Genomic DNA, 25,318 nt, shown 5'->3' with positions numbered 1-25,318 from the left:
ACATTTTACAAGAACTTCCGAATTTCCATATAAGAATATTTATATTATTATTTATAATAAAGAAATTAATATTATTGTATTAAAGAATAATACAGAATAATAAAGAAATGTATATTAAAATTTCTATGTAAAATATGTATAATTATAAGCTCGAATGCGTGCACGCACTCTTCAGACGTGCATAATGCACACATGCATGTACACAATAGAGTTATAGTATTAAAATGCGTTAAATATGGTTAATGGACATTTTTGTACTATCAGATTTTAAATGATAAGTCTAATTATTCATCTTGTTTATAAATGAGATATTTTTATTAATTATTTAGAGTAAGCCTTTAAAAATAAGCCTTTTTTTATGTGTAATTCTTATTATCTACTTATTATGTAAATTATATTAAATATAATCATTTTTATATATTTATCACATATTGTTAAGCATTGTGTGATAATAAAGAATTCATAAATACAATTATAAACATAAGTAGAGAGAGTGATGTCAAAGTAGTATTTTGCAATTTTTCTTTTAAATTATAAGAGCGCTAACTTAGCATATAAAACGTTTTAAAAATATACATCATTTGTGTTGTAATTTTTCTAAATTGCACAATCAGCTCATTAATATCCATAATTAGAGTATATGCTTATCACTTCAATCTGATTACCAAGTATTTCTTGAATGTGATATTTATTATATAAATACAGATATTAAACTTTCTGTTCACTGCCATAATTTTGGTAAAGCTTTGGGCTTTCTTGTATAGAAGAAGTGATACTTGTTGGACTCGGTAAATTCATTTCTGAATTTGAAGTGGTCGAAATAGTTTCCTCCACAGATATCTGATTCTTTCGTAATACTGGTGCCACAAAATTTTGCCCTGTTGAGAGGTCTCTTTTCGGTACTGGAGTCTAATAAAAATAATTAATAATTAATAATACTTTAAAATCATCCATTTCTGACAAGAAAGCTCCGCGGAAATGTTATTATTGTTTAAAAAAAAATTACTTTGCTTATAATTACAGCTTTTGTATATATATATATATATATATATATATATATATATATATATGTGATCATTTTTATATGTACAAAATATAAATTATTACGTAAAATACTAATTTAAGATTTGATTTCAAGAAAATAATTTTTCAAATTATAGCCTACTAATTTTATTTTTAAAATTAGTAGGCTATAACTTGAAAACTTAAAGTTCTTTAATAAAAATCTGTTATTTAAAAAAAATCTTTAATACGCAAAGGCTATTCATTAAGTTTAAATTATTAACAATACCTTGGGTTTTGATAACGGCAATGTAGCGCCGGTTACCAGGCCGAGAATACTCGCGCAGAGACCGGTGAGTTGCACTGCGGCTAATGGAGATAAACCCACTCTTACTAAGCCTAAAGCTAAAAGAGCAGCTTGTGCTAAAACTGGTGCAGCTCCTGCAGCACCAACTGCCGCACCAGCCAATTGGCCACCACCGATGCTTGGTCCATAAGCGAAACATAAATTATGCCTATCCACCTGATCAAAATAATATTTTCATTATAGGATGCATATCTTTACGAGCATATGATTGCAAGTTATTGTCAATATTATTATACCAGATGTTTAATCACAAGATATAGTAGACCAAAAGGAGTGATTAAAGGACACGCTAAGCTGTAAACAGTCGTCATAGTAAAGACCAGCAATAACCATGCATAATGAGCTCCTAATGGAAATTCCCACAGTACTGCTTTCCTAACATGTATCCTCTCCGCCCGACTGCGAGCTATACAGAGCCTGAAGGTGTACAGTGCGAGTTCCGGGAATCTGACCAATTCTAATCCACTACCGAGCAAGGCCGCAGTTATAACGTAATTTACAAAAAGAGCACCCTACAAATTTTATACTTCTGTACAAATTCACACCGTATGCTGGAGTAACAAGAAGAAACTATAACCTATTGAATTAATATAAAACAAAAACGATATTTTTGATTGCTAGAAATAAATTCTTTACCTGATCTGGTAAAAATACACATTCCCATTGTGCTGTATTGTTTCGGTCATTCACAGTCCAGTCCAGGAATGCCGCAGCACTGGTTAATCCTAAACTAGGTAATATAAGCACCATCAGTAACAAGAGAAGCAACGTTTTCCTCATAACAACACGATTCAAACTGCTTCTGGTCCAATGTCTCACGAGTGACTCACTTCTCGCGACTAGCGCAGGCATTAGAGCAGCCACACTAACTAACAATACAGTAGGCAGGAAGGATGAAACTACTGGACTAAGATTCTTAATCTCTCCAGTAATTGGTAATTTATTAACAGTTGTCACTATAACCTAAAAGTTTAAAAACAAATAAAATAACTACGCACGCACACACATTTAAGTGCATGGTTTTATAATTTTCATTGTAGTTTTCAATATGCTCTTGCTAAAAGAAATTGACTTACAGCCGGTGTAGTAAGGAAAAACAATATAAGTCCCAAAGCGCAATTTATTAATACAGCATTAAGATACCAACATGGCCTAGGAATGCTCAGATTTTCCCAAAATATATCTGATGGCATCGGTGCGTAATCCACAATCCACTTTACATTCGGCAAGGATCTCAGTTGTTTGCGCATAGTTTTAGCTGCACCAGGCGTCCCTGTTGATTATCAACCGTAAGTTTAATTATTAAGTAAGTTTACTTATTTAAAAAAAAAAGAAATATGTAAATAAGTGACAATTATATACCTAAAGTTACAAAAGCGACTCCGAGAGATTTGCTAAGTGCCACATTCTTTTCTTCTTCAACTAGCGCCGTCAATCGTATTTCCTCATTGGTATAGAATTCTTGAGCATCCACTTGCTGCAAATGTATATAATATATTCGAAATTTTCAAAAATAATAAATTATGCAATCAAAGTGATAAAATAATTTTATGCACGCAACATTTTCACAGTTTTACTGACGTTTACCTTATTGCAACAAGTTCCGAGAATTTGACCACATGGATAAGGATACATTTGCAAAGGTTCCCTCTTCTTGGCATAACTTTCGCAATATAAACGCGCTTGTTCTGCACAATCTCTTTCTGCATCCAACTTCGAAAGACGTCTTATATCGTGAGCCAATGTTATATCCTCCACCGTTAAAGTAGGAAATGCTTCTCTGAAAGAATTGTTAATGTATAAAAATAAAATAACATACAGGCAACTTAATTGGAAGATAGAATATACTTAATTCACGAAAATTATTTTCCTATCAACTTATTTTTAAAAAAATCTATCGATAAATGTTGCTTTCTGCGTACTTAAAATATTCGGTAAGATTCTCAATAGTGCATTGTTGTTTCGGTATATCCGTAATCAATAATGTTCTTGCTACGAATTCTCCAGTAGGTCTGGTATCCCGCACCTGCATTCATACACAGATTATCGCATAAAATGTTACATAAATTTACACACACACACACACACACACACACACACGCGCGCGCGCGCGCGCGCGCGCGCGCGTGCATATACTAGACATTTGTATTTTGTGTGAAAAAAATATATTTTGACATATGCAACAGAAACACAAAGAGACTATTTAATAATACCTGCTTCAGACGACGTCTCATTATGAAACCGCCGACTGGTAGATAAGATAAGAGCAACATTGTGTATACCCAAAGCCCAGCAGATGTGGGTTCCAGATTTGACAATGTTGTATGACTAAATGTTGCGCTGTCTCCTGGTTGCATAGATCCGTGAAAATTTATTGGTAAGGCTATACATAGAGATATAATAAGCATCATGATGGTCAATATGATTAAGCAACGCTCAAACATAATATATAACAACCCATCAGGCCCAGCACGTTGTAATAATTCATCGTCGCTACAATTGTAAGAAGATATTATTAAAGAAGTTAGACATTAGATATATCATAAAATGAAACAAAACACACTGAATACTAACGTAATCTTAAAAGCAGTAACGATCCACGAGAGAAATCCTCTATCTATTTGAGAGAGTTGAGAGTTGACAGAAGCTTCTATACATAAAGGGTCAGTATCTTTATTTTCATTAACACCATAGAATAGCTCCATCCATCTGTTATCAGATTTGTGTAACAGTGCAAGACGTCCATAATTCCACGCTTTCTTACGTAATAGACCAAACAAAATAACTAAAAGCTGTCAAAAGAAAAAAAAAAAAAATAACCGTGCGTTATATTAGATGACAATTTTTTTAATTTTAAAATTTTATTTAACTCTTCAATATTTTATTTAACTTCATTTAATTTAATTTTATTTACCTTCATTTTATTTAACTATGTTAATATTTTGTAAGCTATTGTCATTTTGTAATATATATATATATATATATATATATATACATCGAATAACAACAAATAATAAGTCAAAACCTTACCAGAAATCCTATTACATTTAGCAATAAGTTCTCGGGTATTCCTGCGTACACATCTGTGATTATTGTTCTGTTGTATCTAGGAAATGGAATGCAGGTGTCTGGGGAAGGAACGTCACGCAAAACAGGACTGCAATATATAAATTAGATATAGAATTACATTACAATAATAATAAAATAAAATATCACGTTAAAGGAGTCAATCTAACATTATATTGCAGCAAAACGCTGTTACATTTTTGTTGGCGTTCTACTGACAAAATTTGTATTAGACACTTTGCAAAACCTATCTTGGCAGATTTCGTTATCCACGGAGAAAGTGCGATCTTACGATGTGATATGTCCGTAATATTTCCAAATTTGGGCGCGCAAATGTTACGCGTTCTGACGATCAACGGTGACGCGGAACGGCGATACGAAACAATGACGCGCGTTAAAATACAGTTTACCTAAAGTGTATACGATGCAACGTACTATTTCATTATTTCGTTGATACATACTCCGAGTGACCGAGCATCATCATCGAATATCGCTATACTGCGTCGCAAATTATTGGTAAATGCGAAGAGCGGCCTTAGTGCAAACAATACAAAAGATAAAAGTGATAAGCGCGTAGTACAGTCAACTAAAAGCTAGCAACTAGGAATTCATATCAACAGATTGCAAGAGGGAAAAGAAAGATAAACGCGTTATGTCACTCACGGTTTTGTCACTCACTTTTCGTAGATGTAATCCATGACCGAGACGCAGTGAATTAGTGCACCGTTAAACGGATGCGTAAGGGCATGTTAGCAAATGCGTGTCAATTTGACACATTGCACCTCGTCCGTCCGTCGTCGTCGTCGTATGCTATTAGCTGTTAGTCATACGAAAGCACTCTAGCAGCTCCGCAAGCGGAACGGAGCGTAAACTAACCTAACCGTATTTCTACCTTAAGGCGATTTTCGTCAATCTTCGGTTAAGTGGGAGCGTTTCGTGTTGATCACGTTGCCGATTGGCCAATTTAAAATAGATTTTTTTGATTGGTTGATCCAATGGAAAATCTCGAGGCATCGGTCGCTATAAGTGACTGTGTCCAACGTTTGCAACGTGTAAAATGGGATGCATTTGAATCTTTTTGTTTAAACTTTAAAGATCCAAATGAGTCCCAGTCTACAATAAATGATTTAAGCCTTAAGCCATAAGAAATGGATGAATCATAGTTGAAGAATAGGAGAATAATCGACTATGATTGGTTAATTTCTTATGGCTTAAGGCTTAAATCACCTATTGTAGACAGGATTAAAGGCCATGGCACATAAGTCTCGGTCCACAATAGGTATTTAATCTTTAAGCCGTTAAGAAATTGACCTATCATAGTTGATTATTCTTTTCATATTAGATTGGTCAATTCTTACGTCTTAAAGCTTAAATCACCTATTGTGGACCGACACTAATAAAGCTTAAGCAATAAGGAAATCAACGTTGTGGATTTATGTCTTACGTTGTCGACTGTGATTGGCTGATTCGCTTGCTGTTTAAATTTTATTGCTTACGTTTTTTTATATGCTATGGACTTCAGTTTCGCAGGTTTTTTAAAATGAAAAAATTAAACTAAAATTAAATTAAAGTGAAAGAGGCCACATGTTTTCTTTTCACCGCCATTTTTCCAACAATTTTCAATTAAAATTTTTATTATTATTATACAGAGTAACCGCCACTGTCACGTGATTATACTTTGTATTTTTGTTGGCTATAATTCGAATTGCTGAATCGAAAAATAGGCTGAAGTCTACACGCGAGTTGGCCGATCCAGTCAGTTGATGTTTCATTATGATTAGCTTAAAATCACAGTTGGATCAATTTTATAGTCAGTAATCTGATACGAGTTCCAGATTTCTAAATTTAGACCAATTACGTTGACAAGTTAGCCTGGATATGTCCTTATGCAGCACGGGCGCTTTGACACCGAGCGATGATTGGTGAAAAATGAATAATGGGGGTAAACAGTAAAAATTCATTCGCCATTTATCCCCACTACTCATTTTTCACCAATCAGTGTCGCTAGCGTCTGCATCAGGATCCAGACTTACTCAATCATTTGCTGAACGCAATTAATGTATAAAGGTGCCTTTTCATTTAAATTGGATCACATGATCAAAATTATACAGGAATCTGAATGGTGTGTGTGTGTATTTTATATATATATATATATATATATATATATATATATATATATATATATATATATATATATATGAATAAAATTTAAAGATTACGTTCAGAACTGTATTACAAAATACACGCACGCACGCACGCACGCACGCACGCACGCACGCACGCACGCACGCACGCACGCACGCACGCACGCACGCACGCACGCACGCACGCACGCACGCACGCACGCACGCACGCACGCACGCACGCACGCACGCACGCACGCACGCACGCACGCACGCACGCACGCACGCACGCACGCACGCACGCACGCACGCACGCACGCACCGCACGCACATCTATTTTAAAAAAATATATAAAACATTTACATAAATTCTTCACTCATAAATAAATAAATTATAGCTTACTTTTTTATCGATGATATACAACGTATCTCATTTTTAAAGATAATTATTTAAATTTTTTTGACAATTTTGATAATACTAAAAAAAATATTTGGAATTTGAATTATTTCAAGTAATGAATACATTGCAAAGATTATTTTTGTCCCTAGGTAATTTTCTTTTCAAAGTTTTTAAAGTTATCAATATTTTTTTTTTTTAAATAAGTAATACTTGTTTTACTTGCATATTGTAACTGATATATAATTGAGTTCAGAAATGATGATAAAGATGACTCTAAAGATATGATCTTTGATTCCTAAAACTAAAGTTAAACATAAACTTTATTTTCATCAAGATCATAGGGAAATTCGCTGAAAATCTGCGAATGTAAATAAACATGTTTATTATAAATGTCTAAAAAAACTTGACTGTTATAAAATTTTTAAGATATTTATCACTCACTTTCTTAGTGTCATTAATTAATAAGTTTTCAAATTGATATTCAAGCAATATATTACCTGAAACAAGGAGATTGTAATAATCATTGTTTCAGAATCAATTTTCTCTTTCTTCGAGTAATTTATTGCAAACAATCTATCAATAATATTGACAAATTGCTCAAAAACGGTTAAATCTTCTACATATGTAATGCAATAGTAAATATGTATGTTTACTTATCCACAGATTTTCGTTTATTGTTGCTGAAAACTGCAATCTCGATGAAAATAAATTTCACATTTAACTTAACAATTTTGGAAGTCAAAAATCATGTCATTATACATCTCTAATGCATTTTAAGGCCAGTTATAATAAGGAAAAAAATTTACATTAAACTTATATGGAGGAAAAAAATACTAATGATGTTGGAAACTTTTAAAAAAATTACTTCGGAACAAAAAAATTCTTTACAGCGTATTCGTCTTTTAGTTACTATCAAATATATTTTTTCGTATCATCAAAACTAAAGGAAATATTTAGGTGATTTTTTAGACACCCTATGTATGTAACAATGTAATATTCAATATTATATAGATAAATACTTTCTATATGATTTATGTAAAAATAGTATAAAAAAATAATTCTTGAATATACAAATATTTTTTGTACTATAACAATTGTATAAATCTGAAATTTAGACATGCTATATTTTCTGCTTATCTATTTCATCTTCGTTGATAAAGCTTAGTCAATTGTAATTCACCTGTCGTAATAGAATCGATAACCCAGGTCTCTTTTAAACCATTTGCGCCAATAATAATTTTCGCAAACTTGATATTCTCCGTAATGTGCCCGCCTGCTGTTTTTATAAGTTCCTTAAGTGTATCACACGGTACTGTAGTTTTACCTTCAACGTATATGAATCCACACGCAGTGAATAATTCTGGGATATATGAATTTCCAAATAATTGCCTATCCTTCCGATTTTCCTGCAAGATATAAAAATATATGATACGCACAGATTTATTTCGTAATCTATACATTTATTATCGTCTTATACATCTTACCTGTACAGCTTTAGAGAAATGTTTCATTTCAAACATATCTGGATTTAACCACGCATTATTTTCTAAGGATTTCAAGATCCATTCCAGAGTAACAAGCCAGCAGCCCCTAATTATTCCACGAAGCAGGTTCACGGTACGCACACCCGTACTCACAACGTGAGTCGTCCGTCTTGACACATTCAATTCCACTTCCGCCGCGCCAAGAAACTTGACGATGCTTTTTACCAAACTTTTATCTCTATAAAATACAAATATATTATAAAATGTTATAAAAATTATTTCGATTTAAAAAAAAAGATTAAAAATTAATTTAATTCTCTATAACACAAATTTTTATGTTTAAAAAAAGATTTACATAATATGTAAGTAGCAAACATTGACCTTGTCAATTGAAATGTGAATTGATAACTCTCAATCTTTAAAAGTTTTAATTCAAATTCAGACTCTTGATATATAAAACTTTTAAACTTTTAAACTATTAAACTTTTTTTTATTATTATAAAAGAATGGTTGGTCATCAGAGAATGAAATACTATAAAATCAGTATACTATGCTAAATTATAGCATGGTATATTGATAAGAAATGAAATAAGCCTTAAAAATTTAAATATATAAAACATGTGATTTCAAAATTATATGGCATTATAAACAGTTAAAGTAGAGTGTAATTATTATTACTCTTTCGATAAACCAGTTGTTACGATGACAATCTTTTGGGACTTGTGTTTATTCCATTGATTAGATATTGTATAATGCTTCACGAAATCGTTTGAAGAATCTCTATTTTCTATTGAACAATCTTCCTCATTTTGTTCATTTCCTTGTAATATATTCAACATATTTTCATCGACGAATTTCTTGATGCGAATCTTCTTGCTAATAACCTTCCTCGGTTGTCGCGTTTTTTTGTTTTCCTTTCTTTTATTCTCAAATGCATCACGATCACTGTCCGACCACATTTGTTTCTTTATGATATTACGCTTGATGTTACTTGTATCATTCTTGGAATGTATCGACTTTCTTTTCGGATATTTTTTCTTTATTCCTTTATTTCGTTTTACAGATGTTGGTTCCTCAGATATGCATCTTTTTTCATCTATCGGAGTAATTGAACACAACTGAGAATTTTCTTCAAGTGACAACAATTTTCTTTTACTTTTTGGTACAGGAATGCATTCCATGTTTTCCGAAATAATTGTATTCTTTTCTGTTTCGGACTTTGTTTCATCAAGCATATTTTCTATGACCATCAACTGATTTTGAGTAACAAAAGGATTATAGTTGGATATATTTTCTAAAATAACTGCATCAGCTTGTACTGTTTCCTGCATTCCAGTCGACACATGTGTTTTATTTACACTTTTTGAATGCCTAATAACAGGAGATATAATAACACAAAGTATTAGTTTATTTAATTAATATTTTATACATAAATCAGTAATATACACATAATACATATACATATAATATAATATTCAAGTTATACCCTATAATTATGTTTTATATAGAACATGGACTATATTCTTTAAACTTACAAAGCAACTGATTTAATTTTATTGCTCTTTTCATCATTCATCAAGTTGCTGCTACAGACTGCTGTATCACCCAAATTTTGTGTTTTATGTTTTAACTGTGATTTAAATAAGTACGAGCGATTTATTGGATACGGCGTTCCCTCAATACAACTGTAGTTATCTTCAGTGCTATTCATGCTTCTTTTATCTTTATTTTTCATTTTAGAAACTCTGGATTTATCATCATAAAAAATCTGGTTTCTCATAGAGATGTTTCTTAATCTCTCCATTAAACTAATGTTTTCCAAAAAATCTATATTATTTCTTTTTCTGTTTTCTGTTTCTGACGATTTTTTATCCATATTTAGATCTTGATTTTTATCATTATCATTCGTGATCTGTGATTGTTTACTGAGATAATTACTTCCTCTTTGCCATGTTTTGCTTGTAGAATCTATCGATGTATTCATTTGCAATGAGGTTTGAATGGTATTTGCGTTTTCATGTTGATTAATCATTAATTCTTTATCATAAATTCTTGATTCAGACTCTCGATTGGTGATGTTTGTTTTGTAATCACTTGGTTTCTGACTATCTCTCACTTTCCTAATTTCAATCACTGCATCTAATGAAGTGTTCACATTCAAGGATGACCGATTCATGTTATTGCTGTCAGATAGATATAATATATGTCGTCTCTCGTCTTGACATTTTGCCTTCTTGTTGTATTCATGTGTCTGCAATGTATCATGTGCTTTTCTAACAGCTTCCTCAATTGACATCTGCATAGGTATAATTGTATCTGTATGCACATTCGCTGCATTTTGATCATTTTTTTTATCTGCACAAGATAAATCAGAATATACAATATTATTTTGTATAGTAACTTTGTTTATAGGATGCTGAATGTTTTCTAATTTTGATGCAACTGTGTTTTTATTTGAACTTGTACCTAAGAAATGTTCCTTGCTTATTTGAATACCATTATGAATCTCTGTCATCTCCATAGATATTACTTTATTTGTCGTGGTATTAAACATATCCACATCGTTGTTAATTTTTCTTTCATCAATCGCTTTGTCCTCAATGAAAGTGGAGCAGATGACAGGCATTCCTACATCTATATTCTGACTAGACTGTAGAATTGAACATGTGTTGTTGTGATTTTTAAACTGACTTTGTGCATACAATTTAGAATTTGTTTTTAACAAACTGAGTTTTCTGTTACTACCACTTAATATAGGACTGCAGTTTTGATCCATTTGCCTTAAGGAAAGCAATGGAAGACTTTTCTTCAAAACAATGTCTTTGATAATTCTACATTTCGCTTGCTCTTCTACTCGTTTGTTCTCAACAAACAATCGTCTTTGAGTTAATCTAGATTTGTCCACAGTTTTCTCTAACTTTCTCCATCCATTACTGTTTGTTGGCGTAGCAATGATATTGGAATAGTTATCCTCTCTTTGTTGATTACTTGAAGTATCAGTATATTGTTTATATTCCTCAACTGCTTTCTCTTTCAAATGATGATCAATTGTATCCAGAACTGATTTGTTTCCAATATTTAAATCATTTATATTACTTTCAAAGTGATTTACCTCATTTCCTAACACCATTGCAGTTTTTATCGAAAACTCATTCTGCTTATCAAATATCTTTTTGGTCTTGGACAAGATCAGATCTTTCAAATGCTTGCAGCTTGTTTCAAGCTGGTATTCCTTGATGCTTATATCCTCTAGATTTATCGTAAGATGTTTTAACTGGATTCCTTCCTTGATCTGAACAGACATTTTATTATTGTTATCTAAAACACACTTATTCATATCACTTACAGCTCGCATATGCTCGTTGTCAAGATTAGGACGATTCTTTTTACATGTATTCTTGTCTCTATTTATCTTTGCTGCATCCAGCTCTTGCTCATTGTTCTCGATCTCTGTTTTCCAGAGAGAACCGTTGCCAGAATCTGTTAAATTCTCACTATAACTCAGATTGACTTTCAGAGAACTACGACGATGTTTGAAATTATCATCCTCGTCGGATATGTCCAATGCGAGTATCTTTCTCTTATTGGAACTCATTGTTAATTTATATATAATCTAGTACATATTATTTCGATTATTACGATAGTAATATAACATTTGTATACTTTCACTAATTAATATTACTGCAGATTCTGTCATGACGGCTTTGAGAACGCTAGTGTTCGGCAACCGTCAAAATTTGGTATCACGGTTGAGATGTGCCGACTGTGTTACCGACAGTGGAATTTTAGCAATAAAGAGGGTGTAAAAGAAAAAAAGAAAAGAGAAAACAGAAGCGCCGCTGTTCTTATCTCGATTCATTGCCTCGACATTCCGCGGTTTCGGCGTCGTATATCTCGTTTCGCTCTCCAAGATCTGTTTTATTTTTCCTTTCTTTTTTTCGTTGCAAGAACGCGCGTCACTCGGCGCCCCGGCCCGGAATCACTTCGGGGTCGAGCACTCGGTTGTCCGTCATCAAACCGGCTGTGAAGACTCCTCGATCATGGCTAGTGTCTCCTATCAAATAGCAAATCTGCTGGAGAAGGTAGTAAACGATATTGGCGATATAGTAATGATAGCCATCAAAAAGTATCGCTTGTCGCGCGAACGTTACAGCGACAAATATTCATCCGTGGTATAGTTCTTTGCGACATAACCTTATCGCGCCTGGACCTTTAGCCTGGACCTGTCGGTGGTTTTGTCGGCAAAACACATGCAGTAGAGATAATTCTATATACATATTTTTCACACTTAGAGCAACATGTTTTGAAAGTTTGTAACTATCTCTGAATGTACAAATTTGTTGAATATATAGAGAGAATCATTATTTTCATTGGATTTTTTCCATGTATGATTATGAATTAATTAAATATAATTTTTTTAATTTACTTTATTAAATGTACTCTAATTTAATTATTTTTAATTTTATAATTTGTGTATGTATCTGTCATGTACATCTGATATATTTCTCATTATATGACAGCGATTGAACAGATTGTGTTCTTTTTATAGATGACATCCAGCGATAAGGATTTTAGATTTATGGCAACTAATGATTTGATGAGTGAACTACAAAAAGACAGCATCAAATTAGATGACGATTCTGAACGCAAAGTTGTAAAAATGCTTCTTAAGTTATTAGAGGACAAAAATGGAGAAGTACAGAATCTTGCTGTTAAATGGTAGATTTTTTGTTTAACATAACACTATATATAATTATAAAGCTGAAAATTATTAACATGAATGAAATGAAGGATTGGAACACAAAGGATTACAAATATTTGTTTTTGTTCAAGGGCTTTTTTATTTGACTTAATTATAAAAATATATATGTTTTAGTTTGGGTCCGTTAGTTAATAAGGTAAAAGACTACCAGGTAGAAACTATTGTGGATGCCCTGTGTACCAATATGGTATCAGAAAAGGAACAATTGCGCGATATCTCCAGCATTGGCTTGAAGACTGTTATTTCTGAGCTTCCTGTAGGTTGTAGCGCATTAGTTGCAAATGTTTGTAGACGTGTTACAAGCAAATTAAGCAGTGCTATTGAAAAGGTAAATTATTTTTCTGATTTTGATGTAAGATTTGATATTTCTAACATGGTACATGATAATGGGAATGTTGTGCGCGTGAGTGTGTATGGTATGTACACATGTATCTTTATACATACATACATACATACATACATATGTATGTATATATGTATGTATGTATGTATAAAACATATTTTTAGCAAGAAGATGTATCCGTACAGCTTGAAGCCCTCGACATTGTCGCTGACTTATTATCTCGATTTGGTGCCCTGCTAGTCACATTTCATCCTACAATTCTGAGCGCATTATTACCACAACTTTCCTCACAGCGGCAAGCAGTCCGTAAACGCACTATAGTAGCACTGAGTCATCTCTTGACATCTAGCAACAATTATTTGTACAACAAATTGCTAGACCATCTTCTCGAGGGTCTTCAAACTCAGACGTCAAAGAATGTTATACGTACTTATATTCAGTGTATTGCTTCTATCTGGTTGGTAAACAATTTGCAAAGTGCGTGAATGATTGATAAAGAAAAATTATATCATTTGTCAACATTTATTATAGCCGGCAAGCAGGTCACAGATTCGGCGAACAAATAGAACGTGTTATGCCGTTAATTGTTCAATATAGTAATGAAGATGATGATGAATTGCGAGAGTATTGTTTACAGGCATTTGAGTCTTTTGTTTATAGATGTCCGAAAGAAATTACACCGCATATAAATAAGGTATATAATTTGTATTTATTAAATATTACATAAAAATTTATATTTGCTTTATGTATTACTTAATAGTTTTTTGATTTCTTAGATCATAGAGATTTGCCTAATATATATTACATACGATCCAAATTACAATTACGATGACGATGTCAATGACTTTTCTGATGGAGAAAGTGCCGCAATGGAAGTAGAAGAAGATGGAGAAGAAGACGCGGAAGACGAATATTCTGATGATGATGATATGAGTTGGAAAGTTCGTAGAGCAGCTGCAAAGTGTTTGGAAGCTGTTGTGTCTAGTAGACGAGAATTACTATCAGATCTTTATAAGGGAGTCTCCCCTGCATTAATTGCAAGATTTAAAGGCAAGTATTACACGTTTCAATTTCAAAAATTTAAAATTTAGAAAATATATAAAGGATATTTAATTAATTGAAAAGTCTTGTTTATTTAACAACTATAATTTACATTACGTAATTATAGAAAGAGAAGAGAATGTTAAATCAGATATTTTCCATGCATATATTGCTTTATTGAGACAAACGAGGCCAACTACTGGTGTAGTGCTCGATCCTGATGCTATGGAAGACGATGATGGACCTATTTCATTGTTGCAACAACAAGTACCATTAATAGTAAAAGCAGTTCATCGTCAGATGAAGGAAAAGAGCATCAAAACGAGACAAGATTGCTTCTCCTTGCTAAAAGAATTGGTGCTCGTTTTACCTGGCGCTTTAACTAATCATATTCCAGCACTGATTCCCGGAATACAATATTCCTTGGGAGATAAAAACTCTTCCTCGAATATGAAGATCGACACTTTAGCCTTCGTACATACATTACTAATGACGCATCAGCCCGAAGCTTTTCATGTTCATATGCCTGTTTTGGCACCTCCAATTATATTAGCTGTGGGAGATTCATTTTACAAAATTGCTGCCGAAGCATTGCTCGTTTTACAACAGCTTGTACAAGTTATCAGACCTCATGGTAGTCATTTTACAATATGATTTTTATTTACAACTTTGGATATACATATATAAGTAATATTGATTATGAATTAATACTTATAGATAAACCTTTTTATCGTGGTTTCACTTCATTATCCAATGAAATATATCATTGCACTTTAATGAGGCTCAAAACAGCTGATATCGATCAAGAAGTAAAGGAAAGAGCCATCGCCTGTATGGGACAGATTCTTGCACATTTCGGAGATACTTTGTCAGACAAGTTACATGTATGCCTGCCTATTTTCCTAGATAGGTTGCGCAACGAGATAACAAGGCTTACCACTGTTAAAGCTCTGACTTGCATTGCCGCATCTCCTCTAAGAGTCGATTTGAAACCGATTATGGTAAACATATATATGCAGATATATTATTGAGAAATTATGCAAAAAATTCCTTTACAAACTGCTTACTTTTTATAGGAAGAAGCAATACCTATTCTTGGATCTTTCTTAAGGAAAAATCAACGAGCTTTAAAACTCTCTTCTCTCCCTCTTTTGGATACATTAGTATGCAATTATAGCTCATCTTTGCATCCGGACTTACTTGACAAGGTAATGAAGAGAATTTTTTACACACACGCGCGCGCGCTCGCTTGCTCGCTCCCTCCCTCCCTCCCTCCCTCCCTCCCTTCCTCCCTCCCTCCCTCCCTCCCTTCCTCCCTTCCTCCCTCCCTCCCTCCCTCCCTCCCTCCCTCCCTCCCTCACACACACACACACACACACACACACACACACACACACACACACACACACACACACACCTATCCATTCTTTCGTGTGTGTGTGTGTGTGTGTGTGTGTTTATAATACTATTAATACTAGAACATCAAAACTATTCTAGCTACCTAGATTAGGATTGTTTCCTTCTTGTAACTATTTCAATCTTCTATCGATATCTAATTGATCCTATCACCTTTAACCTTCATTTTGTGTAATACTTACAAAAAAACCATTGGAAAATGATATCTAATTTTTTTTGCAGGTTACTACAGAATTACCTGCGTTACTAAACGAGTCAGATCTGCACATTGCACAATTAACATTGAATCTTCTGACTACGATAGCAAAATTACATCCAGCTGCTCTTACCAGGATTTCCGAACATATCTTGCCAGAAATACTCACCTTAGTAAAATCGCCGCTTCTTCAAGGTAAATAATGTTACTTCGTTTTAATGTTAAATAAAAATCACAAAATTTAATACATTTATACAAATTAAATTCTTGTTGAACAGGTGTCGCATTAAATTCGATGCTCGAATTTTTCCAAGCTTTAGTTCAAGCGAATCTGCCAGGTCTGGGTTATAGAGATCTTCTCGCAATGTTAATAGTTCCAGTTACTTCTTCCCTACTTCATAAACAGGCTTATCATTCGTTGGCTAAATGTGCAGCTGCATTAACAATCACATGGCATAATGAAGCGCAGTGTATTGTGCAACAATTATTAAAAGACGTTCAGAATCCATCAAAAGATGTTCAAAACGTCGCACAACATATATTTGCCTTGCTTGTCATTGGAGAGATAGGAAGACATGTGTAAGAGAATTGTAATTTATAATATTCTTCTATTTCTTTGTAAAGATAAATTAAAAAAAAAAGATTTATTTTTAAAATGTTTCCACAGAGATTTAAGTGGAATTAATTCATTGAAACATACGATTCTAAATTCATTCTCATCTTCATCAGAAGAAGTTAAGTCTGCAGCTAGTTATACACTAGGAAATATCGCAATTGGTAATCTTCCTGAATATTTGCCTTTCATACTTCAAGAGATCGAAGCACAGCCAAAACGTCAATACCTTTTATTGCATTCATTGAAAGAGGTAAAATTCAAATAGTCTTATTTTACAATCTAATCTTTATATATTTTAAATAAAATTTGTTGAAACAATTATTTTTAAAATATTTTTTATAGATCATCACGAGTCAATCAGCCAGTCCATCCGGCGTCTCACATTTGCAGAATTTTGTGCCTTCGATTTGGATGCTTTTGTACAGGCACTGTGAATGCACAGAGGAGGGTACTCGTAATGTTGTAGCTGAATGTCTCGGTAAATTGACTTTAATCGATCCTGCTACTCTTTTACCGAGACTGCAGGAATCGCTCAAATCGCCATCGGCTCTTATGAGAACAACGACAGTTACTGCTGTTAAATTTACTATTTCCGATCAGGTATTTTATAATAATATATAAGTAAGGAAGGTCCCCCGTTAGTGTATGGTATGATAGTTCACATTGATCGGTGTTTAAGAATTTTCCAATGGACATCTCTTTCTTTCAGATAATCTAATATTTTTTAACTAATCAATCAATAAGACAAATTCATTTGTGTAAAGAAGATACATAGTTATTTTTAAAAAGTTATGCAATTAACAATATACTATACTTTTTCTTTAAGACAAGTAATTCTTTCTTTATATCAACCATTTTGTCTCATTATGCTATGCATAAAAGTATTAAGGTATGGTTATAAAGAAAATTAATAATTTACGAGATATATTTTACATTATATGTCAAAATATAGAATAAAATATAAAATATCTTCTCTAACTATTGACTTTTTGACCTTAATATTTTTACTCTCAGAATATCATTTTCTAGAACTAGAAAAATCATAAAAAATATATCGTTTCGTTTAAAAAAATGGCAATAACAAAAAGTTCCATAGTGATCCCATCAAAATAAATCAATATCATAATTACATGACCCATTCGAAATCTCACAACATTTGTCTAAAACTTTTTTTTTACAATTGCATTATTTATGAGATATTCGACTGTATCCAAATTTTTTATGCATTCTGTATACGCATGCACACACACACACACATACACACACGCACGCGCGCGCGCGTGCGCGCACATTTATTTATTTATTTATTTATTTATTTATTTATTTATTTATTTATTTATTTATTTACAGCCGCAACCAATTGATGCCATGTTAAAGCAATGTATGGGTAACTTCTTGGTAGCTTTGGAAGATCCTGATCTCAATGTGCGAAGAGTAGCATTAGTTGCTTTTAATTCTGCTGCACATAATAAACCTATGTTGATAAGGGATCTCTTAGATGCGGTATTGCCACATCTTTATGCAGAAACTAAGATCAAGGTTAGCAAAATGCAAATCAAAAAACAAAATCTATGTTAATGAAATATGATTTGTTGCTATCGAAACTTTGTTACAAAGAGAATTTTCCAACAAGAAACATTCTAGCACGATTGGCTATCCGATAGTATATTTTGAAAACTGTAGTTTTCCTAATAATTCATTATATAACATTTGTTTTTTTTTTCCATCAAAAAACTTCTAAATTTCTTGTATGCAGAAAGAGCTGATCAGAGAAGTTGAGATGGGTCCTTTTAAGCACACGGTGGACGATGGATTGGATCTTCGTAAGGCAGCGTTCGAATGCATGTATACGTTATTGGATTCATGTCTCGACAGATTGGATGTCTTTGAATTTTTAAATCATGTGGAAAATGGTCTTAGGGATCATTATGATATTAAGATGCTGACTTATCTTATGACTGCACGACTTGCGCAATTGTGTCCGACTGCAGTCTTACAAAGTAAGTATTGTTACCTATTATGATATTTGAGGATATTTGAGGATATTTGAGGATTTTTTCTCTTTCTTTATCTCTAATATTATTATATTAGGATTGGAACGATTAGTTGAGCCCCTCAAGACTACTTGCACAATGAAAGTAAAAGCAAATTCGGTGAAGCAGGAGTATGAGAAGCAAGACGAACTGAAACGCTCTGCGCTAAGAGCCGTTGCGGCATTATTAACTATTCCTGATGCAGGTAAAAAAATTATTTCAAATTAAATTTAGATATGAGATTCATTGCAAAATTATAAATATTTTTAAATTAATAATTAAATTATACGCAATATGAAATTTACAATATGTTTACAGATAAAAATCCATCATTAAGTGAATTTGTTGGACAGATTAAAGCTACACCAGAATTGCAGCCACTCTTTGAGATAATACAAAAGGATTGCACCGGCAATAATATGAATGAAGCAAACGCGATGGATCAGAGTTAAGAATTATCAACTTAATTCTTTTTTTTGTATCTCATATAAATGAACGTGGATTAAGCGCATTCGTGATCATACTTTATCCATAGTTTATTTCTATACATTATTTTTTCATCACTATATCTTCGATTTATGAAAGTAGTTTCTAATAAATGTGAGTTAATGTAGCACGCCATGTATAAATTTTAAAATAAATTTACCGGCAATAATCATTTTATTGTCTTGTATAATTTCTTATTTTATTATCAAATTGATCTGTGTGATTATTATATCAGACAGTCCATGTAAGTCAGAAGGAAGGATCTGATAAAATGTAAGAAATTATTTCTTTTTAAAGGTGACTCATCAATTTCCGGTTAAGTTATTTCGGTTACACGGCTGGTTATTTCATTGAAGTTGATCAATCATATTTGTTGTTAAATTTGTGGGCAAATTGCGATTGATTAATTCCAATGAAATAATAAGTCGATCAAATTAACTAGAGTTGGTGAAATGGCTTTCCAGGCACCCGCTGATTTTTCACATTGTAACTATCTTGAACATAGACTTCTATATAATTCTAAACTGCTAAGACCTTGTGTTTACGAGTTATGCTAGAAATCGGTTCTAGGATGGAAAGAGAATTGACCAATCACATTGGCTAATTGGCCGAATTATTCAAACGCAATTGGTCAAATCTCTTTCCATCCGAGATCTCGGATCTATGAGTGCGTTCCACCTAATGCCTGCAATGCTCGCAGCGTCCGCAAACTCGTTCCACATAACGACCGAGATCGTTGTAATCGCGATCAGAATGTCATTAATCGCGACCGCATCGAGGCCACGGTTCGTAAGTAGGTCGGCGCGGTCATTTAAGATTTCGCCCACAGCGCTTACAAGGTAGTGGAACGGTAAATATTGCAGTCGTAGTCGTTGCGATAAGTGGAACGCACCCTGTTTCTAGCATCGTGGACACAAGACCTACACCTATACAAAATAGCTCAAGAAAATGATGCGAGGTATATATAATGATGGGAATGGCATATTTTATGTAAACAAATTGAACAAATATGTTGTTCAAGAACTGAATACCCGATACAATTTGCTCGCACGAAATATGGTTGTCAGGATGCTAGCCCATGGGCATGGAAAACAGAATCGGAAAGGTGAAAAGGTGGGGACAGCACGCTCAGACTAGTGTTCCATGACGCGAAATCCACAGCGAAACGGAACGCGCGAACCAATCACAAAAGAACGAACAGAATGAATGAGTTTTCTTTTGGTTCTTTCGCTGTGATTGGTTTGCACGTTCCATCCGCTGTGGATTTCCGCGTCATGGGACACCAGCCTCACACTGCTTCCAAGAGAAAAGTCATAAAGAGAGCTGGAATCGCTTTCTTTGTCAAAAGATTCCCGGATTGATTAATGTTATTCTACTACCATAAGGTTAACCAATGTAGAAAAGAGATAAAGATTCCAACTTTAGTATGCCCGTCCTTTTCTCCACTGGATCGCGGTTTTCTATAGTATAGGGATGGCTCACTCCAGTATACTATAGAGTTCAATGATCTATGGATACAATATACTTGGTGCAACTAAGTTTTTGATTGACTAATCGGAACAAAGAATTTTATGAATTGACCAATCAAAAAATGCTTCGAAACATTTATAGTACCAAGTGGACATATCCTATATTACATTTGTGGAGCTTCAACAAATGTATAACCTTCACACGGCATAACGCAATCTCACGTATATATTATTTTGTTTAAATTAAATTTATTCTGAACATTCTTGTATTTATTCAAAAACGTAAGATTATTTATATATATAATATATTATATATATATTATGTTTATTTTATTATTTAGCAATGTACATACACACATATATATATATGTATATATACACAATGTATATATTATTTAATGATAATACATTAAAAATTTGATGAAATATAATTTTATACACACGCGCGCGCGCGCGCGCAGGCACGCACGCACACACACACACACACACACACACACACACACACACACACACACACACACCAAAGATTCGAAATTAAAATAGTGTATGTAAAGAAGAGTTCATAGGAAAGATTGAATGCAACTAATAATGTGTTAATTAAACTTGAATATTTTGATGAAATTACTTCTGTGATATCAACTGAGTATTGAACAAATTAACATACTTAAGCATGATTTTTATTAGCCTTTCTTTGCATTTATTATGTATAAATCTGTGTGTATATAATACATATATATATATATAAAATGTATATGTACATACATACATATACAAATTAGTATTAATAATTTAATATTTATCTTATTTATTATTCTCATTTACAGATAGTAGGGTCTTTAATATCTATTTTTGACAAAATGGATATTCGTCCAAATAATACTATTTATATCAATAATTTAAATGAAAAGATCAAGAAGGAAGAATTAAAAAAATCATTATATGCTATTTTTTCTCAATTTGGTCAAATTTTAGATATTGTTGCTTTAAAAACATTGAAGATGCGTGGACAAGCATTTGTTATTTTTAAAGAAATAGCAAGTGCTACAAATGCATTAAGATCAATGCAAGGGTTTCCATTTTATGACAAACCAATGGTAAGTATTATTGATATTTTTATGCATTTTTCACATAGTTTTTGTATTTATACTTTAAATATTTTCTGTGTATGTCTATACACAAGTATACACACATATATATATATATATATGTATATGTATATATATATATATGTATATATGGATTATATATGTACAAGTATATATGCATATAAATTAGTATATAGAAATAGACTTATATAAATATATATATATATATATAAATGTGATCTTTTTTTTTATTCGTTTTTATAGAGAATACAGTACGCTAAAACCGACAGTGATATAATTGCCAAAATGAAAGGTACCTTTGCAGAACGTCCCAAGAAACCAAAACGAGTTATTCCTGTCGCAGATGAAGAAGCCAAACGTGCCAAAAAACGTGCAAAAGAGCAAGCTAAGCATTCACAACAAGTTGGTTATCATGCTAGTATACCTCAACATCCAGGACTTGTTAATACTGCTGTTCCTGAACAGCCACCTAATCAAATATTGTTCTTAACAAATCTACCTGATGAGACAAGTGAAATGATGTTATCAATGCTGTTTAATCAATTCCCGGGTTTCAAAGAGGTACGGTTAGTACCTAACCGACACGATATCGCATTTGTTGAATTCGAAAACGAAGTTCAATCCGGGGCTGCAAAAGATGCTCTTCAAGGTTTCAAAATTACTCCTTCGCATGCAATGAAAATATCATTTGCAAAGAAATAAATTATAGATTTTGTATTGTTTATACTATAATAAAATATAAATAATGTAATAACTACTTATATCTAGCATTATTTTGTGGAGTTCATAGTGGAGTTCATAAACACAATATAATGTGATAATTCAATGTGTTTTATTGTATTATTGCATATATTCTGCGTGACAAGTTATGCTATAATTGAGATATTTCAAATATTTTAAAAATACATGTAAAAAATTATACAATTAATTTGAAAATTTTGTATTCGAATATTTTATGCAAAAATATATATAAAACAATAAAATATAAGATCAATACTTTTTGACACTTCTATTTATTGCATTGCATTGAAATATATATCTCCAATAATTTGATTTTATGGATTTGTGAAATTATCTATTTTATATATTCATGAAATATTTGTAAACTATCATTTTCTATTTTATACACTATTATGTTTTGTATATATCAAAGGATTGAGATATAAAATTGTTTCCAGTAGGTTTTTTTTTTTTTAAGTAATAGATTGATAATTATACTTTCATAAATAAGTACTTTTCTTTTCTACACACGCATGCATGTACACGCATACATATATATAAAATAATATCGTTATTTTACTAAAAATTAATTAATATTAATTTTTCACAAAATCTTTTTCTTTCTTGTATTCTTTCTATGAAATTATAAGTCAGTTTTGATATCAATCTTGAAATCTTCTGCAGAAATGATAAAATGGTTTATTCTCTGATAGGAAAAATCTACTTATATAAAATTCTGTACCAAATAAAGTAGAATTTTTGTATCACAACTTTAGGAATAGTAAGAAATAATAATGGATAAACTTATTTTTTTTTATCTTTTTCAAAATAACAATGTTGTGTAAATATTCCTTTTTTACTAACATTAATAAATAAATATTGAAAACCTATGTTAATATATAAATATATTATTTAGCTGTGTTTGAAGAATATAATGTAAGAATTATATGTAGAATTTATGTACAAAATAAATTATATTTTTAAGATAATAAACGCAGGGATTATTATTTATAAATCCCTTTTAGAATACAACAAAAACATTCTTTCTCTCTCTCTCTCTCTCTCTGTTTTTATATATATATTACTATCATTACTAAATTATATATATATGCAATATTCGTTGCAGTATGCTGTTCACATTTATATATACATTATTTATCTTTAATAAAAATCAGTTAAAACTACTGTATCAAGTACTATTATCCAATGCGTAAAACAAAAAAAATTATTCAATCGCATTTCTATTGTAAAAAATATAAAATATAAAAAATATAAAAATACACAATGTATGATTGGATAATTTTTTTTACGCAGTTATACAAATTTTTCTGGATAAGTCTTAATTGCTCAATTTTCTTGCGGATTTATAGTTATGACTATAAATTTGTTACATGCAAAAATTTTAAGACCGATATTCATAGTCAGTTCTTATATTTGTGCCATTCTACAATAAGCCATAACAGATTATAAAGCCAGCGGCACACGATGCTTTTTTTTCTTGCTGGTTTGCTAGCGCTAGCGTTAGGTTTTTTAAATCCAAAAGAATATACCAATCAGAGACAAGAGCTCAACGAGCACGCAAATCCAGCTAGCAAATCAGCAAGAAAAAAAGCATCGTGTACTGCTGGCTTAAGTCAGAAAATAAGAATTGACCAATCATAGTCGAGTATTCTTATTATATTCTATCTGTGATTTTATTTTCTGTTAATTTTATTTTCTGACTTATGATTTATTACTAATAGTTTATTGTAGAAAATCTATTTTATTGTAGAAAATCTATTTAAGATTACATTCCTATTTAAGATTACGTCTTAAGATTACATTTCAATCAATATAGTAATTGTACAAACTTACTTAAGACGATCTTAAATATAAGAACAGACTATGAAACCACTTAAATCTACCAGCCTAAATCTAGTTTTTGACCACAAAGATATGTTCAAAAATAATACCCGGGTAAAAATATTATTTTGTCCATGTTTATTACTCGACAAATAATAAGAATAAAATAATATCCGATGTTATTGAACTGAGTTATTGAACCTACTCTAATGGTTCATTAGAGTGATTATTTCGTATCAGCATAGCAATAACAAATAATAACATTGAGCAATAGAATGCGAATTTGCGCAGGTCGAGGCCATATTGTTAGGCGTTCCCAATATTAAACATACTAAACATAACAAGAACGTATGTACATAAGCCAGTATAATCAAGTCTTATCTTAAATAATGATTAAGACGCTAATACGGTTCTATTGACCAGTATTTATAGTCAATTCTTATATGTAAGATCGTTTTAAGATAACATTTCAACTAATAGAATAGTTGTACGAACTTACCTAAAACGATCTTAAATATAAGAATGAACTGTGAATACCGGCATATGATTGGTTGATAACCTTCTAAGTGTCGGTCCACAATAGATGTGGATCGACATTTAGGGTCGGGCACACAAAAAAAACTTAAGTAGCAAAACTTAAGCAGTAAGGAAATCAACGTTGTAGATTTGCTACTGCTTATGTTACTGCCTTACGTTCTCGACTGTGATTGGCTAATTCGCTTACTGCTTAAGTTTTCTTGTGTGTCATAACCTTTAAATATAAAGCGGCGTCTGCAATGAGACTTCAAGACATAAGATTTAAGAAATTGGCTAATCGCAATCAGTTATTCTTCTATCAATCGATTAT

General features: G+C 32.1%; 4 protein-coding genes across 10 annotated transcripts; 2 read left to right on the top strand and 2 right to left on the bottom strand.

Annotated features, from left to right (window-relative positions):
- Positions 1–284: 284 nt before the first annotated feature.
- On the bottom strand, positions 285–5,306 carry Tmem63 (transmembrane protein 63). 3 transcript variants are annotated; one of them, XM_089085066.1, is made up of 13 exons: positions 5,114–5,306; positions 4,871–4,969; positions 4,400–4,526; positions 3,944–4,161; positions 3,583–3,862; positions 3,292–3,395; positions 2,957–3,149; positions 2,732–2,846; positions 2,446–2,642; positions 2,006–2,332; positions 1,606–1,881; positions 1,292–1,525; positions 285–909 (listed from the first exon to the last, which is right to left on the bottom strand). In XM_089085066.1, exons 1-13 carry the CDS (start codon positions 5,131–5,133, stop codon positions 709–711), a joined length of 2,391 nt encoding a protein of 796 aa, XP_088941192.1. In that variant the 5' UTR covers positions 5,134–5,306; the 3' UTR covers positions 285–708. The 3 variants fall into 3 exon arrangements, with proteins under 3 accessions (XP_088941192.1, XP_088941193.1, XP_088941194.1); XM_089085067.1 differs by lacking the exon at positions 4,871–4,969 and having other exon boundaries at positions 5,114–5,305; XM_089085068.1 differs by lacking the exon at positions 4,871–4,969 and having other exon boundaries at positions 5,099–5,304.
- A 1,283-nt stretch (positions 5,307–6,589) lies between these two features.
- MCPH1 (Microcephalin) lies at positions 6,590–12,190 on the bottom strand. The gene is made up of 4 exons (XM_011641603.2): positions 9,977–12,190; positions 9,120–9,812; positions 8,442–8,679; positions 6,590–8,363 (listed from the first exon to the last, which is right to left on the bottom strand). The coding sequence occupies exons 1-4, from the start codon at positions 12,034–12,036 to the stop codon at positions 8,100–8,102; spliced, it is 3,255 nt and encodes a 1,084-aa protein (XP_011639905.2). The 5' UTR covers positions 12,037–12,190; the 3' UTR covers positions 6,590–8,099.
- A 64-nt stretch (positions 12,191–12,254) lies between these two features.
- On the top strand, positions 12,255–19,506 carry Cand1 (Cullin-associated and neddylation-dissociated 1). 2 transcript variants are annotated; one of them, XM_089085064.1, is made up of 17 exons: positions 12,255–12,523; positions 12,991–13,160; positions 13,318–13,531; positions 13,711–14,003; positions 14,078–14,240; positions 14,323–14,596; positions 14,715–15,221; positions 15,305–15,588; positions 15,664–15,795; positions 16,226–16,394; positions 16,478–16,778; positions 16,867–17,065; positions 17,158–17,415; positions 18,166–18,354; positions 18,572–18,815; positions 18,907–19,053; positions 19,167–19,506. In XM_089085064.1, the coding sequence occupies exons 1-17, from the start codon at positions 12,482–12,484 to the stop codon at positions 19,298–19,300; spliced, it is 3,720 nt and encodes a 1,239-aa protein (XP_088941190.1). In that variant the 5' UTR covers positions 12,255–12,481; the 3' UTR covers positions 19,301–19,506. The 2 variants fall into 2 exon arrangements, with proteins under 2 accessions (XP_088941190.1, XP_088941191.1); XM_089085065.1 differs by lacking the exon at positions 12,255–12,523 and adding an exon at positions 12,530–12,750.
- Positions 19,507–20,107: 601 nt separating this feature from the next.
- snf (U1 small nuclear ribonucleoprotein A snf) lies at positions 20,108–22,666 on the top strand. 4 transcript variants are annotated; one of them, XM_089085072.1, is made up of 3 exons: positions 20,108–20,292; positions 21,628–21,897; positions 22,153–22,666. In XM_089085072.1, the coding sequence occupies exons 2-3, from the start codon at positions 21,661–21,663 to the stop codon at positions 22,609–22,611; spliced, it is 696 nt and encodes a 231-aa protein (XP_088941198.1). In that variant the 5' UTR covers positions 20,108–20,292; positions 21,628–21,660; the 3' UTR covers positions 22,612–22,666. The 4 variants fall into 4 exon arrangements, with proteins under 4 accessions (XP_088941198.1, XP_088941196.1, XP_088941195.1 ...); XM_089085070.1 differs by lacking the exon at positions 20,108–20,292 and adding an exon at positions 20,544–21,025; XM_089085069.1 differs by lacking the exon at positions 20,108–20,292 and adding an exon at positions 20,556–21,085.
- The last annotated feature ends 2,652 nt before the right edge of the window (positions 22,667–25,318 follow it).

This window comes from Pogonomyrmex barbatus, unplaced genomic scaffold, assembly GCF_055798465.1.
Source record: "Pogonomyrmex barbatus isolate J1 unplaced genomic scaffold, ASM5579846v1 scaffold9, whole genome shotgun sequence".
Taxonomy (NCBI): Eukaryota; Metazoa; Arthropoda; class Insecta; order Hymenoptera; family Formicidae; genus Pogonomyrmex; species Pogonomyrmex barbatus.
The sequence above is the reverse complement of the archived record's forward strand: the minus strand, read 5'-3'. Positions and strand labels throughout refer to the sequence as shown.

Excerpts from the sequence above, each read along its gene's own strand:
- Tmem63 (XM_089085066.1), bottom strand. The coding sequence starts at position 5,133 with ATGGATTACATCTACGAAAA. Across the intron at positions 3,863-3,943 it reads GTTACTGCTTTTAAGATTAC|CGACGATGAATTATTACAAC; the intron begins GTTAGTATTCAG and ends TTACAATTGTAG. Across the intron at positions 2,333-2,445 it reads TTTTCCTTACTACACCGGCT|GTTATAGTGACAACTGTTAA; the intron begins GTAAGTCAATTT and ends TTAAACTTTTAG.
- MCPH1 (XM_011641603.2), bottom strand. The coding sequence starts at position 12,036 with ATGAGTTCCAATAAGAGAAAGATACTCGCATTGGACATATCCGACGAG. Across the intron at positions 9,813-9,976 it reads AAAATTAAATCAGTTGCTTT|GCATTCAAAAAGTGTAAATA; the intron begins GTAAGTTTAAAG and ends TCCTGTTATTAG. Across the intron at positions 8,680-9,119 it reads ACAACTGGTTTATCGAAAGA|AGATAAAAGTTTGGTAAAAA; the intron begins GTAATAATAATT and ends TGTATTTTATAG.
- Cand1 (XM_089085064.1), top strand. The coding sequence starts at position 12,482 with ATGGCTAGTGTCTCCTATCAAATAGCAAATCTGCTGGAGAAG. Across the intron at positions 16,395-16,477 it reads AAAATCGCCGCTTCTTCAAG|GTGTCGCATTAAATTCGATG; the intron begins GTAAATAATGTT and ends CTTGTTGAACAG. Across the intron at positions 18,355-18,571 it reads ATGCAGAAACTAAGATCAAG|AAAGAGCTGATCAGAGAAGT; the intron begins GTTAGCAAAATG and ends TCTTGTATGCAG.
- snf (XM_089085072.1), top strand. The coding sequence starts at position 21,661 with ATGGATATTCGTCCAAATAATACTATTTATATCAATAATTTAAATGAA. Across the intron at positions 21,898-22,152 it reads CATTTTATGACAAACCAATG|AGAATACAGTACGCTAAAAC; the intron begins GTAAGTATTATT and ends TCGTTTTTATAG.